This window comes from Asterias amurensis, chromosome 19 (genome assembly GCF_032118995.1).
Source record: "Asterias amurensis chromosome 19, ASM3211899v1".
Lineage (NCBI taxonomy): Eukaryota > Metazoa > Echinodermata > Asteroidea > Forcipulatida > Asteriidae > Asterias > Asterias amurensis.
The window spans coordinates 12124470-12140884 of NC_092666.1; the positions used below are offsets into that span (position 1 = coordinate 12124470).

A 16415-nucleotide genomic window follows, 5' to 3' on the forward strand; every position below is an offset into this window, starting at 1 on the left:
GTCACGGTCCACAAGTCTATTGTCCAAGTAGTAGTATGTTTTCCTCTTTCACTCGCGTGAAGTTTGAACGAACTTCATCGAGTGAAAGAGCCCGTATTTCACCCTAAAAAGAGTTGTCCGTCATAATGGTCACATTTGCAAGTGGTGGTAGACGGAAATTAATGAGGTTTTTCGTATGTGCCCCTAACATTTACCATAATCACATAACAGGAATTTAATTAATAAGAACTTAATAATTATCCAAAACCAAACCTTCCGGTTTCAAATTGTGGGCATCCATTCGAGCGTTGGATTCATTTGCAAATTCCTATCCAAACCAGTTATTAATGAGTAGGATTTGAAACTTTGCATGGTGGAAATACGATATAGAAAGGTTTGCGGTAACACCATGTAATGGCTCTCTCTAATAAGTTGGGTGGTTCTGAAAAGAACGGGGTGGTTCTGAAAGAAAAACGGTTCTTTTCAGAACCACCCCAACTCACCAGAGAGAGTCATTACATGGTGTTACCGCGAACCTTTCTATATACAGTTATTAATGGTTGCTGGGTGTTTACTTTCAAGTTTCTTTGAATTTTACTAACATCACTCTTGAAAAGGCACCTGCTTATGGGCGGGATGGGTTGTAATGATTCCCATGGCAAGTTTTCGAAACGGTTGCCCGGCTGGGTCTACAGGCTATAGCACTGTTTGTCAGTCACTCATCCTCATGAAGAACACACAGGCAAATGCAAGTCCTTTGACAAACAAACACACACCCTGTTGATGGACAGAAACACCAAAGGTCTACTTTTGACACCTCAATTTTCTGCGAAGTCATCAGAACGATTGATTTATCGAGTGGCATTACTCTGTTCGGATTAATAAAGTAACGATGGCATAGGTTAAAATAATTTTTTTTTCATGATTTCTTGAGTGTGTCATAAAATAAAATAAAAAGTATAGATTTTTTGAAACAAAATGCCAGGAGAATATTTGTTGTCACCTTTAGGTTGCGTGCGCCTTAAGGTAGTCGGCGACTGGTAAACTGCATGGAAAAGTTCGACTCTCTTAAGAAATTAATTTGTCTGACTCTTTTTTTCTTCTTTTTTTTTTTTTTTTTTGGGGGGGGGGCGTCTTACTACTGTCTTTTTAGTGGAGCGAGGAGAGAGATAGTGGGGGCGGGGGTGGGGGTGATGGCAGCAGTTACTCGGCCTTTAAAACAGAATAAACAGTTAAACAAAAAACAGAAGAATAATGTCATCACCTTAAAGTTGCATTCACTTAAAAGGGGTGGACACTATTGGTAATTACTAAAATAATTAAAAGCATAAAACCTTTCTTGGTGACGAATAATGGGGAGAGGTTGATGGTATAAAACATTGTGAGAAACGGCTCCCTCTGAAGTGCCACAGTTTTCGAGAAAGAAGTAAATTTCCACGAATTTTATTTCGAAACCTCAGATTTAGAACTTGAGGTCTCGAAATCAAGCATCTGAAAGCACACAACTTCGTGTGACAAGGTTTTTTTCTTTCATTATTATCTCGCAAGTTCGGTGACCGATTGAGCTCAAATTTTCACAGGTTTGTTAGTTTATGTAATGTTGAGATACACCAACTGTGAAGGCTAGTCTTTAACAATTACCAATAGTGTCCACTGTCTTTAAAGTATGAGTAGTTGGCGACGGGTAAACTTAGCCTCTCTCAAGAAATAATTGGTCTGATTATTGTTTAGGGTCCTTGCTGCTGTTTTATTTTAGAGGGGTACGAGGAGGGGGGGGGGTGATGGCATCAGACACTCGGTCTTTTTGCATTCCACCTGTTGCGCCCTTTGACTTTATGTTTAATTTGACCTAGGCTCTATGAAGAAGAAAACGTTCACAATAGGCCTAAAGAGAGGAAAGATGGACAACATTTGAAATACAAGAATAATTTAGTTAATTTCAATTTGAAATGTAAGTATTATCGACAACGGTGCCTATACGCATAATCTCAATGCGGAATCATTTTGGCCATGGTCCCCCCCCCCCCCCCGACTGATGGTACGGGTCCCAGTTTCGGAGGTACGAACCCCACTTTCAGAGATGGGACCCGAGCTAGCTGAATATCCTGACGTCGCACACTTCGAGGCTCGGGGAGCCTGAACATCTCATGACGTCAAACTTCGATCAGCCCGCCCGCCTCGCCCGGACGGAGTTCACACTCACATTTTGTTGTCACCTCACCATTACATGGAGAGGTACGCACGCATTTAAATCCTACACGGTACTCTATATACACAGATGACGTCCAAAAGTAAGGAAGGCACTAAACTAAACTCCACAGCGGTTCGGCCCATCGGAGAATACCCGAGCGAGAATGACCTTATGACGTCATTTTGCATATGCTTGCATCTTTTAGACATGAACATATTAACAACCAGGTCCTAGTGGTTAGTCCACTCTTATGTAACAACTCCCCAAACCTGCTGCTACAGATGTACTTGAATAAAGAGGTCTGAAGCAGTGCTTGTATCTTTTAAACATGAAAATATAAACAACCAGGTCCCAGTGGTTAGTCCACTCGTATGTAACAACTCCCCAAACCTGCTGCTACAAATGTACTTTAATATAGAGGTCTGAAGCAGTACTGGTCTTTTAGACATGAAAATATTAACAACCAGGTCCTAGTGGTTAGTCCACTCTTATGTAACAACTCCCCAAACCTGCTGCTACAAATGTACTTGAATAAAGAGGTCTGAAGCAGTACTGATCTTTTAGACATGAAAATATTAACAACCAGGTCCTAGTGGTTAGTCCACTCTTATGTAACAACTCCCCAAACCTGCTGCTACAAATGTACTTGAATAAAGAGGTCTGAAGCAGTGCTTGCATCTTTTAAACATGAAAACATAAACAACCAGGTCCCAGATGGTTAGTCCACTCTTATGTAACAACTCCCCAAACCTGCTGCGTGGGGGATCGTCGCGAACCGTGCCGAGAGCACACGAAAAGTTCCAACCGCTGTAGAGGTTAGTTTTTTGTGCCTTCCCAAAAGGAAGCTTTGCGTTTTGGTTGGTCCCCGGGTGACGTGGTCCGAGGTGATGTTCGTCAGCCTCCTATACTCAGATCAGACCAACCAAAACTCAGATGAGCTAACGTCTCGTCACTGCACGTTTATCAAATGAAATCATTGTATGATGACATCAATGGTTATGAAAAACAAGTAGCCTAGGAGGGCTGGGCCTCGTAACTTAGCTGCAGAAAATACTGCTTAGCAATTTTTGCTAAATTTGCTAAGCAAATATTGACTGGGGCACCAGTTGCAACAGTAGTTTTGGCTGGTAACCTGTTAATCATGTTGAACAACACCTTTCTTTGCTTACAGGCTTTATGAAATTCCGGCCCTATCATACAAGACTGGCGGGCGGCGGGACCTCGGGACCGAGCGAATAATAATTCAAAGCATTCAATGTCCAACTATCAACAAATGGTGGCGCTATTTAGCGCATAACTTCGATCCACTCAATCAAGATCATGGTGTTGTGATAACCTGGAAAAAAAAAGTTTTGTATTTTGTGTTGACTGTTGTTGCACTGGGAATTGGGATAAGTTCCCGTAAACTCTGAACTTTTCAAAGTAAGTTACATCATTTAGTCAGGCTGTTACCAAACGGTACATTGGTTAGCAGTATTATTGCATTTGTTGTTTTTGTTTACCAATCCTGCCGATCCCTTTTTTTCGGAGCTACTTTTAGTTTTTATACATACAAGACTGTGGACAAGACTTGAAGAGTCAAGACAAGCTGAATTGAGTTTAAAATACAGAGATTCATAAAAAGTAGAAATGTTAAAAATCCTGACAACAAACAACATTTTGACTTGACTTGAGTCTTGACATGAATCGTGACAACAATCAATACTGAAACTATTGCATCACTCTGTCTGCTGAAGGTCAAACTAAACAGAGAATATCAATCAAAATACTCGGAAATTGAGAGGAAGGGTCGTTAAAAATACATTAACATAAACAATTTAAAAATAATTTTAAAAAAAATTGTGTATTAACTTATGTCTTTTAATTACCAGAAGAAGGAAAAAAAAAGGCAATCAAACAAATAAACAATAAGTTTAACTTTAAAAGTAGGCCTAAAGACGTTTTATGTTTCTCTTATGTAGTTGATTAAGAAAATCCGGATATCTGTATGGCGCCACCACTTTTTCACTAATTTTTACAAAAAAAGGATATCTCATTGAGGTAAATTAGATACTATATTATTTCATATTGAATGAAAAAGGTATGGTGGCACCATACAGAAACTTTTCCGAAAATCCCTTTTGTAACACGCCTGACCAAGAAATCCACTAAGTTACAAATGTGTTTTGAAATGCTTTACCTCCAGCCAGGCCCGTACAATTTTAACTTGAAGTTGTACATCGGTAGACTATTCCTAATACATGTAATAAGTAAAGCAGATGAACATAATGAGTTGTACTTTTTTCAGTAGTTTTACTTAAAGGCACTGTACACTTTTGGCAATTGTCAAAGACCAGTGTTCTCACTTGGCGTATCCCATCATAAGCATAAAATAACAAACCTGTGAAAATTTGGGCTCAATCGGTCATCAAAGTTGTGACTGGAAAATGATGAAAGAAAAAACACCCTTGTTGGACGAATATGTGTGCTTTCAGATAGGAATAAAGACTTAGCTAGAGTAGAATTTAGTTATTTTAGTGAGAAAATACCTCTTTCTCAAAAACTACATTACTTCAAAGGGAGTTGTTTCCACAATGTGGTAGGCCTATACTATCAACAATGATCAACAGCTCTCCAATGCTCGTTACCAAGTCAGTTTGTAAGTTAATATTTGTTTTAAGTAATTACCAAGGGAAGTACCAATAAATATTAATAACACAGATGAGCATCATTTACTTTTCTTGTTTTTCACGCAGATGAAGAGTGCGTTACACCTCTGCAGGAATAAAAGTAAAAGCTTAGCATTCCAGAGAAGGATGTTACCAGTCTCAGGTCAACACACATTGAAGGCTTCAACCACGGCAGACAGAAGGCCAACAGATACTAGTACTTGTAGTATCAGTGGAGGAAGTAGCCCTACATGTACGCCAAATGTACAACACCTCTGTAGAGATGGGGGCAACACAGTGGCTTACAGGTTGGGGTGGATGATGTATAGCCCCCTATACAAAAATATAAGCACCCTAGAACACTGACCAGTGGGACCACACATACATGTAGAATTGCAACCCACCCCCATTAGGACAGCAGCAGATTTTACTTGCTCCGTAAAACTGGGGAGGTAGTGCTTTCTTCTCTAATGGCCAGGCTTCGGACTGATGATACCCAAGCCTACATCCTACAGATTCCATATGGACTGTGAAAGGGGGTAACCCTGTTTCAGCCCTAGGAGTAGGTGGCAACGGCCTTTGGACAAAATAATTGTAGCCCACACCTTAGAGTGGCCTTCAGACATTGTGTTGTCTGGCGAAAATAGGAAAAAAAAGAAAAAATTGTGAGATGTGAGACCCCAATCACCATGTGTGTTAGCAAGGGGTATCTTTTTGGATACTCCTAGAACTATGAGGTTTGTTCCGCTAACGTCTTAATGGAGACGATAGCGGAATGAATCTATAGTTTTAGAAGTGTCTTTTGGACACCCTGTTTTTATCTGTCACTTACAAGTGTCAGAGAGTCATATCTAAGAATACGCGATGTGATGGATAGTCCAGTAGGATGTCCTAAAAGTCAGTGGGCACCCAGTTTTTAAAGTCCCGACAAATTTGAAATGCTTAATACCAAATTCTGGCTAAAACCTTACCAATCCCCCAAATAATATTTCTCCGCTTCTCCATGCTTCTGTTCTTCTTGTTTACAGACAAACTAATGGAAACGCACCAGGAGTTTTATTCTTGCCAGGCTTCATGTCGAATATGAATGGTGGCAAGGCGGTAGCTCTGGAGAGATTCTGTACAAAAGCAGGCCTAGCGTACATGAGGTAAAGTTACTTTTTGTGGAATAGGTAGTGTGCGTCAGTAGGGATTGACCTGGGCCCAACTTCAGAGCTGCTAAGCACACAAATTTGCTTAGCATGAAATTTCTTCTTTGATGAAAACAGGACTACCAACCAAAATTCCATTTGTTGCATATTGCTTGTTACTGGTATTCAGCTGTTGTTTGCTTGTCCTGAAAATCATGTGGACTAAATTTGGTTGGTAATCCTGTTTTTATCAAGGAAGATATTTCATGCTAAGCAATTGTTTTGTGCTTAGCAGCTCTATGAAATTGGGCCCAGCTGAGAAAGAAGAGGACGAACATGACCATTATGGAGAAAATCAGTTAATATAGAGAGGAAATAGGCCATGAAGAGCTTTGAAAGTGAGATTTAACTTGGACGCGGTATGCAATTTAATTGGAAGACATTGTACTTCTTGTAATAGTTGATGTTTTTTTGTGAAAACGAGGTGTGCTTTTACATGTACATACACGTAACAAGTAAACGATTTGCTGGTGAACAAGAGCGCCTAATTCAAAGAGCAGGAATTTCAGCTAAGCAAAAACCGAGTAGGATACAAGTTTCAGATGGTGTGTATATAATTATGCGACATTTGCTTATAACCTTATTCTGATTAGCATAATTCTTATCCTGTAAACATAACTTTTGCTATAACCAGGTCTTTGATATTGGTCCATGGGATTTTATAACAAATTCCTGGAGATGAAATGTACTTACAAACAAAAATGTTTCTTGATGTATTTAGGTTTGACTACCAGGGATGTGGTGCATCCAAGGGCAGCCTTAAGCCTGGTATTGACGCTTTTGATGTCTGGCGATGGGATGCGTTAGCAGTCCTCGATCAGCTTACATCAGGTCCCCAGGTATTTCATGAAAGGTAAGGTACAGTGGCGTAACCATAGGAGGAAAGGTGGGGGGGGGGGTGATTGTAGTACCGTGCTCAGAATCTTGCCCCCCCCCCCCTTCAATGAGATAGAAAAAATGCACAAAAATGATAGTCCTCCCACCCAAATTGTGCTCTTGCCCCCCCCCCCCCTCTTGAAAAGCCCCACTCCCAAGAAAATTTATAAGTAAATAAAACCCAAAAATAAGTAGGGCCCTTGACCCACACAGCCCCCCACTCCCCCTCGGATGGAAATGTTTTGATTGGTTACGCTACTGCACATTATCATAGTATGCATTTCTGTTCAGTGTGCCAACATTCGGCCGTCCACGCCAACCAGTGCGATTTGTTTATTAACAAAACACCTGTAGCACAACACCTGTAGTAGGTCTTAGTATCACTTACTGTACTATCAAATATTAAGTAATGGACATAAAGGGTGCGTTCAAATAGCTTCCCCGTGTCGACCCCACAGTGCTCGCTCGGGTGAGCCCCTGCCATGAGCTACATCAAACTATCATTCACCCTCTCTTGGTGTGACGTCATGCACCTGGTGGGGTCAGCTCCAAGTGACCCACTCCACAAGCAGGGCACTGGGTGCTGACCCAGATGAGCCTCTGGAATGACGACGAAGCTAGACCGGGTTCGACCCAGGGAAGGTAATCGAACGCACCCATTAAGCCATCACTAAAATCAAGATTAAGAAATTTTGAGGCTCTTTTTTGTAATTGGATTATTTTCTATGCAGATTCTTGTTGGGTCCAGCATGGGTGGTGCGTTGATGTTATTGCTGGCTCTTGAAAGACCAAAGAGAATACAGGCTTTAATCGGGCTGGCAACGGCTGTCAGCTTTACGAAACAACTCAACGACAGCGACCTCAGTACGAAGCAGGTAAGCAGGGCCTAACTTCATAAAGTATGTCAGCATAAAAACTTAGCACAGATAAATCTTGCTTAATAGAAACTGGTCACCAGCCAAAATTCCATAAGGTTTCAATACTGCAACTGGTGTAATTTAACTACGCCTGTAAGCATAAAAACTTGCATAACACAGAGAAAGTGAAATGTTGCTGAACAGAAACTGGTTACAACCCACAAATTCAATGGACTTTGCAATATTGCAAATTGTGCCTCAGTAATTTGTTGCTTAGCAAAATAATTTGTTCAGCAGTATTTTCTGCTTACAGCTAAATGAAATTCGGCCAAGAAACATGGAATGATTTCTTCCAGCAAAATGTTAAAATTTCACCCTTTAAAGTCGTTATCTATTTCAGGCCTGGAAACACACGCACTCCGTGGCCCATGGGGCCAATTTCATAGAGCTGCTTAAGCAACAAATTCGCTTCTAAAAGCACGAAAATAGCTCGCTTATTTTACACATGTTACTGGCAAAAATGTCATGCCATACACATTGCTTGTGACTGGTATTTAGCTGTTGTTTACTTAGCATAACAATTGAGTGGAGTTTTGGCCGGTAAATTAATTTTACTAGGCAAGGATTTTTTTGCTTAAGCAAAATTTTGTGCTTAAGCAGCTCTATGAAATTGGGCCCTGGTCTTGGGCCCGTGTTTCCCATTGACTTTGAGATTTTCCAATGCAAGTGTCCCTTGCGAAATGAAAGTGGCTTTGCCCTTTCAACATGTCCCAAAGATAAAATTCCAGACCTGGGACCAATTTTACGGCCCTGCTTACTGCCGAGTTCTGTGCTTACTATCACGATTCTCCGCTTACATGCAAGCGCCGTGTTTCTGTGATAGCCTTGAAAGCGTAGAATGCCAAGTATGGTGGAGTACGCACGCGCAAAAGCCAAAATTCCCTGCTAACCAGGGAAACACACTTGCAGTAAGCACAGAATTCCCTGCTTCCGTAAGCGTCAATTCTGTTCTTACGGTAAGGAGAGCCATGCAATTGGGCCCTGCGTTTGCGTGTAGAGTCAACAAATTTTGGACAGAGTAACTCTGTATTGTCACCGTAGTGTAAAAAACATACAAAAAATACTGTACAATTGAAGCATGAAGTCGAGACTCTACACACATGGCGGATTTGTGCCAGGAGTGATTACACATTGCAAGTCTCACGCATATCAAAATCAAGAAAACAACTCGGACGAAGACTATATTTTTCTATATCAGATCTCTTTAAATTCTTGTTTATATACAAAATTCTTGAATTTGTATAAAAATATGATAGTAATTATTAACAAACCAAATTTAAAATTTAAATGTGTTCATATTAACACTGAACAAAGTTGATGATTTTCAAGTAGCAAATTGTTAAGGGGATTGCTGTGCTATACAAGATTTGACACCCAAGAAATTAAAACCATTATCTGACAACAAATACATGAAAATACAAGGTCTGCTAATGTCTAAATTTCACAATCAGCCCAAATGAGTTAATTTCACTTTTTAATAGGGCACCTTTACCTTATCAAAACTTTTCCCAGACAACTTGTGGAAAGGTTTTCCCGGAACCATTTGGGAACAACTGCTAGCTCCCAGTAGATAGCAGTCTTAGTGTGTGCGGTTTAACCAACATTAAACAAATGGCCCATAGAACTTTCCTGTAAACTTCTCCTGAAGTTTATACAGAATGCACAATATTTTGTTGAGGGATAACAAATCAGCTCCGGGAAAACTTTTCCCAAAGTTATCCGGGAAAAGTTTTCCCAAAGTGCCTAAGGCCTGTGATCATAATTGTTTTCGATGTCTTTTATTAGATCAGCTGAGCATACTCTTATTTTTGCTACCAGGTTACTTCTGACGGGACGTACATCACACCGAAAGATTTCATTAACAAGAAGTATTGGCGTTGCTTGAAAGATGATAGCCTAGCGGTACACTGCCCAATCCGGCTACTTCATGGCATGCAAGATGAGACAGTTCCCTTCATGACGTCCTTAGATGTCGCACAGAGAGTGGAAAGTAAGGACGTTGATGTCATACTCAGAAAGAGCGGTGATCATCGATTGTCACAAGAGGGCGACATACGCTTGCTCACGAAAACACTTGAATCACTGATTGTGTGATGTGTCGGTGTGATCCTTTGTTATACGACAGTTACAAGTTGAATGGCTTCTGACTCCCGCATCTGAACAAAAATATTGACAATATAAGGAGACTGCTAACATTAGGTCTAGATAGCTCAGTTGTTAGTCTGATAATCAGGAGGTCGCTTGTTCATATCCCATTCTAGTAGTTTTTTCTTTGTCACCCCACAATATAAAGAAGAAAACTTTTAAAGGTTTCTAATCCAGGCTTGAAATTTCACTTAGGCCCTAGCCTCCGTTGACTTTGCCTTGATGCCCCTTCAAAAGTTTCCCAAAGATTTTCCAATGGAAGTGTACTTTTCAAAATTAAAATGAAATTAAAGATGAAATTCAAGTTCTGGAAATCAATAAGTCCCAATATAACAATAAAAATTCAAAATAGTCATTCACAGTTTTGAAGCGGCCATGCATTTTTGTTCTCCCGGGTAGAATTTTAGTTGACATTGGGCGACTAAGAGATCTTCTATTTTGACCTCAACCCAAATGACATGTTGGATAATTCCATCCGCCCAACAGCTCACTGTAACCTCCTGCCCAGCATCTGCCTCTTTAATATATCGGATCCACACCTCTTCTGCTTTCCCGTCAAAACTAGCCCCTGCTGGAAACCCGGTCAAAAGTCCATCTTCAACGGCCATAGTGCAACAGTCCAAACAATAGCGTATGACTACAGCCTGGTTGAGGTGCAGGTTTAAGTCTGTATCACCAGACATAACAGTCCTCTTGTGTGTGAAGTAAACAGCAGGTCGCTCTGGAAACTGTGGACCAGACACTGGTCTCTTTTCCCGGGATAGGATAACGGTCGCGAGGTCTCGTACTTCAGATGAAATCGCGGTCGGTCTGCGTGTCGTTTTTGAAACCCTCACTGAGTGAGTACTGGATGAAGCTAGAAGCTCATTGGTCAAGACATCTACGATGTTCGTATCGGTACACAATGAGGTCTTGCCAATGTGGCTGACACGGAGGTTGATTTTAATGGACCGACCTCGCTTTAATACAGTGTAGAAGGCTGGGTAAATCTTGAACCAGTTTGAACGAAAGAAGAACACAGACGGGTTGTGCTCCTGAGACGGCAAACCTTTGATGTACAAGCCCATCGAGACACGAGCTCCTTCAACTAACTTGGACAGCTTCCATATGCTAACTTTGCCTGGATGTAAAATCAATGGGTAATAAAATTAATTAGTAAACCTTCAAAACACTGCAAATCTTCCCTTTCAGAGCTTTAATTTATTTTCTACGGAAGTATAGTTAGGACATACCGACAAAAAAATGTGGCTCCACTATTCCGCCAGGGCGGATTACCAAAACAAATATAAACACATACCAACAGACATCCTCATTTCACTGTTAATCCACCCGGGCGGATTTCTGTTCTGCCCGGGAGGCCCCCGGTGGATTACTATTCCCCCTAGGCGGAATAGTGGAGCTTGATTTTAAATTTTCGGTACGTCCTATTACACTGCCGTACTTTTCTCCTTACCCCTACAAAACTGTACAATTGTGGTGGAACAGCTCTTAAAAGGTGTTCATCTGTGTTGCTGCTGACATTGAACATGTAATAATTGCTGTGTCTTTTGTGGTTTGTTTGATTGTAATAAAAGGCAATTAAGCTGCTGTAACTACTGAAAAGAAACAACTTGTCAAGGAAAAGGAATAAAACTTTTATGAGAAAAATTTGAAGCACTCGCTTTAATTGTATTATAATTAAATAATGTTTTTGAAGGTTGAAGTGTGTACATTGATCTAGACCCAATTACTTACGGGGGTGGTGTACTCCTTATTTTCAATTTGACATAAATAAAAAAAAAGGAGTACAGCGCGCTGCAGCGCCCCAGAAGTTGGTACCTGGGTCTTACAGTCACATTCATTTGGGTGTGTTTTTTAGTGAGTGTTGCGTTCGCATTGGACTTCTCGTCCCTGTTAAGTTTAAGGAACCCGTTGCCTTAGTTCAGACGAGTTAATCATTCTGTGAAAAGTGTTTATTAGAAAGATATTTTAAAAGTAGAATATAATGATTCACACAAGTATCACTCGAAATTGCGTGGTTTTCTTTTTACCTCGTCAACTAACACTGTCAGCGATTTATGGGTGTCAAAAAATAATGGCAGACTGTGTTAGTTCGCAAAGTAAAAGGAAGACCGTGCAATTTTGAGGCAAATTTGTGTGGATCATTGTATTCTACTTTAAAACATCTTTCTAACCATATGCATTTTATAACAAACGGTTACAAACACTTTTCAAAGACCAACTCGACCAATCCAAGGCAACGTGTTCCTTTAACTTTGTTAAGTTACCGTGGCTCAAATCTGCCTGTTAAGTACACAGCGCCATGGCGGTAATTTACCGGCTGTTCGCACTTATTATGGGTTAACAATTTGAGGTGGTAAGTTAACCATTTTAAGTCGAATGCGAAAACGGCTTTAGCATCCGGCAAACACTTACCCCACTTGTCAAAATCTCCGTATGAAAGCCCCTCAATGACATAGTGAAGCACCCCATCTTCTCCATATTCGCACCTCATGGTGTCATGCAAACTCAAATTAGCTGAAAGACAGAAAACATAATACATCTATAGTACAAGTTGAATCAAAGAAAACAAATGAACTTAAAAAACAAAATTGTCTGTTAGGTGTGGTGTACATGTAGATAGTTTAAACATTGCAAAGGCTATAAAGTTGTACTCGGGCTTAAAGATAAAAAAAACTAACAATTTAAATAATCAAAATTAGTCAATAATATTTCCTACATTATTTCCTGCACTATAATAACATCATGCAGTGGGGCTACTTTGTCAGGGCAGGGGTGACTTTGTCAGGGGGTTACTCTGTAAGGGGGTGACTTTGTCTGGGGGACTTTGTCAGGGGGCAACTTTGTCAGGGCGGGGGGCGACTTTGTCAGGGGGCAACTTTGTCAGGGCAGGGGGCGACTTTGTCATCAGGGAGTGACTTTGTCAGGGGGCAACTTTGTCAGGGGGTGTATTTGTCAGGGCAGAGGGCGACTTTGTCAGGGGGTGACTTTGTCAGGGCAGGGGGGCGACTTTGTCAGGGGGGTGACTTTGTCAGGGCAGGGGGGCGACTTTGTTAGGGGTTGACTTTGTCAGGGCAGGGGGGTGACTTTGTCAGGGGGTGACTTTGTCAGGGGGTGACTTTGTCAGGGGGTGACTTTGTCAGGGCAGGGGGGTTGCTTTGTCAGGGCAGGGGGGCGTATTTGTCAGGGGGTGACTTTGTCAGGGCAGGGCAGGGCAGGGGGTGACTTTGTCAGGGGGACTTTGTCAGGGGAGGGATGACTTTGCTAGTAGTAGTAGTAGCCTAGGTTCGGGGCGACATTGGGATGACTTTGTCTAGTCTATGGGCGACATTGTCAGGACAGGGGGCAATTTTGTCAGGGCAAGGGTTGACTTTGGTAGTAAAGTAGCCTAGGGGCGACATTGTTTGGGATGACTCTGTGTATGTCTGTGTGTGACTCTGTCAGGGGGCGACTTTGTCAGGGCAGCGGGTGACTTGGGATCCGGTGACTTTGTCAGGGGGTGACCTTGTCAGGGGGCGACTTTAGTATCCTGGGCGACATGACTGTCTGGGATGACTTTGTCTAGTCTGTGGGCAACATTGTCAGGTCAGAGGGCGACTTTGTCGGGCGCAGGGGGTGACTTTTGTCTGGTATGACTTTGTGAGGGATGTGGGCAACTTTGCTAGTTAGTGCAGTGTATGAGTACATCATGACATGATACACTTATAGTTTATACAGCCTTGCCCTAGGTCTAGGCTAGGGCAGGGGCGACTTTGATTCTTTTTAAATAAAACCATTAATTAATTGGACACTTTCTGAGCAGAATAAAATACTGTTTAGACAAAACTGTGAACCGATGTTGTGCGATTGCTTCAATGACCCGGCATGACGTGTCCAGCCCTTTAAAAAATATTGCTGGTTTCACACATACTTTTGGAGGATCCTTAAGTAAACACACTGTCCTGGCATCCAACTGTGATAATCTCTTTAATCCCTTAAACAAACAACCTGCTCTGGACGGGCCTGACTGGATGATTTCTGGAACTACTTTTAAAAGCTACATGAAATGGCCATTGGCAATGGCAATAACTGAGCAGTATGTGTATTTTAAAATTAGTACTTTTTACGTAATTCTGTCATTAATGGGTAAATTAAGCTTATTGTACATTGCTTCTAGATTTTGATCAGGCATTATACATTATAAACATGTACAAAAGTGTTTTTTTTTCCTTTTCTTTTTTGGCAAAAGGTATTGTAAGCAGTTCATAGCCCAGTATGGATGCTATAATTGCAGCTTTCTTTGCAAACTGTGACTACTTTGTACTTACAGTATTTAATATTCAAAGGGAAATGACGCAAAACAACGTTACAAGACCCATGCGCTCTTGGCCAGCTTTTATTAAAAGCATTCTAAGTTTACCAGGGAACGATTTCGTCCAGTATTTTTGCATGGACCGTTACGCATTTTTTTTTTGTATAGCTAAATCAAAATTTTGCATAGCAGTCCATAAATTTAGTATCTAACAGCAAAATTTTAAAAATCGCTTAAACTGCAGACACATAAATTTGCGAAGCGGGCTAAAGTGTTAGGGCAAACATAGTACAGCCTATAGTAACTTTAGTTGGTTTTTTTTGCCTTTTTTGTGTGTAAAAATTTAGGGCACCAAGGCAATTTTCAAAAATTTCAAAGGGCATCAAGGCAATCATAAAAAAAGTTGCGAAGGGCCCGACGGCAATTTGGAAAAAAAAGACAAAAAAACAGTTCTTCCAATTTGTCCATTTCAATTTTCAATCGATTGCCTCCTAACTATCGTATTTATTATACCCAATATGCACTAAAAACTAACCCACAGAAAAAGAAAGCATTCATCTAACTGAACAAAATAAACAAAATAAAGAACAAATCTTACAATACACAATGAAATAATATTTTTGTTCATACGGCTACTATTGGTCATGCTGGTTGTGTAGTTTGTCGTAGAGACGCTAAAATTCCCACGCAACTGCTCGGTTTTGGGCGATGTTGACAGAAAGATATATATCCATGTGCGCGACGACTATGCTGTACATGATGTATGTATGTACGTTATGTAAGGTATACTATTATGCATGCATCGTGGGGGAGCATGTGCAGACACGTCAAGTCGTTCTCTCAAGGCGTGTGTGTTTCTAGTTCGCGTAAATTTACCAATAGAGGGCGTTTAATCTCACGCTATCGCATTGTTCTGAAGCGCCCTCTAGCGTTCAAAGTTTCTTGTATTTTTGTGTCGCACGCAAAGAACAACGACTAGTGGGCTTGAAATCTGCTGTTGTGCGTGAAATCTGGTGCTATTTCTATTCGTGTTTGCTGACGTTCGAGGGCCAGTGCAGCGGTTAAAAAGACAAGTTATTTGTCACTCATAGAACTTCTTCCAGATGTTTTATTTTGTAAAATTAATTGAAAGAACAAGTTTGCCTTTAAAAAACGTTCGCATGCATGTTTGTCACGGACAGGGCCTAGCAGCACTACTTTATCTATAAACAGTATTAGTGCGCACGTACGGCGTAGCCGGCGGAACGAAAGTCGACACAAACAATAACCGTTCTTTGCTATTCATGGATGGATTTTTACCATTCAAAAAAGAAAACCAAGTAACTTTTTACAATTCTAATCATTTTAAATATTGTAACAATCAATATCTTAGTCTTCAATTGAAATAAATCCACATGGATTCCTTCAGGCAGGATGGCTTTGTCAAACCCTATCGGATTAGTGGTGATAACGATCTTAATCCCCCAACTCCCAGCTGATTTTTCTCACTTTAAAAACCTCCAAAAGTATGCGTCCCGACCCGACCAGATACAAGGTTTGGTCGGGTCGGGTTTTAGAGGGCCGGACACGTAATGCGGTGCGAGACGGTCAGGGGCGACTTTGTTGGGTGCGAGCTTTCTAGCCCTTCCTCTAGGCACTAGGGGGTGAGATCACCAGCCCCCGGCCCCCATCACACACACACACACACGGCCCTACTGCCCCAAGTTTTAGGCATCATGCTGACACTAGTGACAGTCATGAGTGACATTGACATGACAATGACAGTGCATGCAGTGACACACCTCACCAATCCCGACCGCCAGCTCGACTGCGCAAAAAAAATCCTACAATTTTACAATTAATAGCGCTGCATGCTTATTTTTATACCCTTATCAACCTGGGCTATCTTAGTTATTAGCCAAGGTTGGACTCATCCAATGCAAATAACAAAGCAGCTTTATGAAAGAAAAATGCGAAAAATACCTCATCTCTCTGTCCTTCCTCTATGATCTTACCTCTCCTGTCCTTGGTTGGACTGGTTGGTGAACTTGCAATGTTGATGCTGAGCGCAAAGTAGAAACCCAGACCCGCCTATGTTGTTGATTACTATTATTCGCGCATTTTCAGACATGCGCGGGGATCACTTTGCACGAAAAACTTATCTAGTTCAAGAGAGGGCGCTATATCCATCGATTTGTC

At 41.2% G+C, this 16415-nt stretch overlaps 2 protein-coding genes across 5 annotated transcripts; one reads left to right on the top strand and one right to left on the bottom strand.

Moving 5' to 3' along the window:
• The first annotated feature begins 3481 nt into the window (after positions 1 to 3481).
• Positions 3482 to 9896, top strand: LOC139951597 (palmitoyl-protein thioesterase ABHD10, mitochondrial-like). 2 transcript variants are annotated; one of them, XM_071950560.1, is made up of 6 exons: positions 3482 to 3592; positions 4906 to 5141; positions 5847 to 5966; positions 6730 to 6847; positions 7616 to 7759; positions 9620 to 9896. In XM_071950560.1, exons 2-6 carry the CDS (start codon positions 4906 to 4908, stop codon positions 9893 to 9895), a joined length of 894 nt encoding a protein of 297 aa, XP_071806661.1. In that variant the 5' UTR covers positions 3482 to 3592; the 3' UTR covers position 9896. The 2 variants fall into 2 exon arrangements, with proteins under 2 accessions (XP_071806661.1, XP_071806662.1); XM_071950561.1 differs by having other exon boundaries at positions 4906 to 5126.
• A 401-nt stretch (positions 9897 to 10297) lies between these two features.
• On the bottom strand, positions 10298 to 16317 carry LOC139951598 (uncharacterized). Of its 3 annotated transcripts, none has more exons than XM_071950563.1 (3): positions 16232 to 16317; positions 12362 to 12463; positions 10298 to 11066 (listed from the first exon to the last, which is right to left on the bottom strand). In XM_071950563.1, exons 2-3 carry the CDS (start codon positions 12438 to 12440, stop codon positions 10303 to 10305), a joined length of 843 nt encoding a protein of 280 aa, XP_071806664.1. In that variant the 5' UTR covers positions 12441 to 12463; positions 16232 to 16317; the 3' UTR covers positions 10298 to 10302. The 3 variants fall into 3 exon arrangements, with proteins under 3 accessions (XP_071806664.1, XP_071806663.1, XP_071806665.1); XM_071950562.1 differs by having other exon boundaries at positions 16200 to 16283; XM_071950564.1 differs by lacking the exon at positions 16232 to 16317 and adding an exon at positions 14836 to 15658.
• Positions 16318 to 16415: the final 98 nt, after the last annotated feature.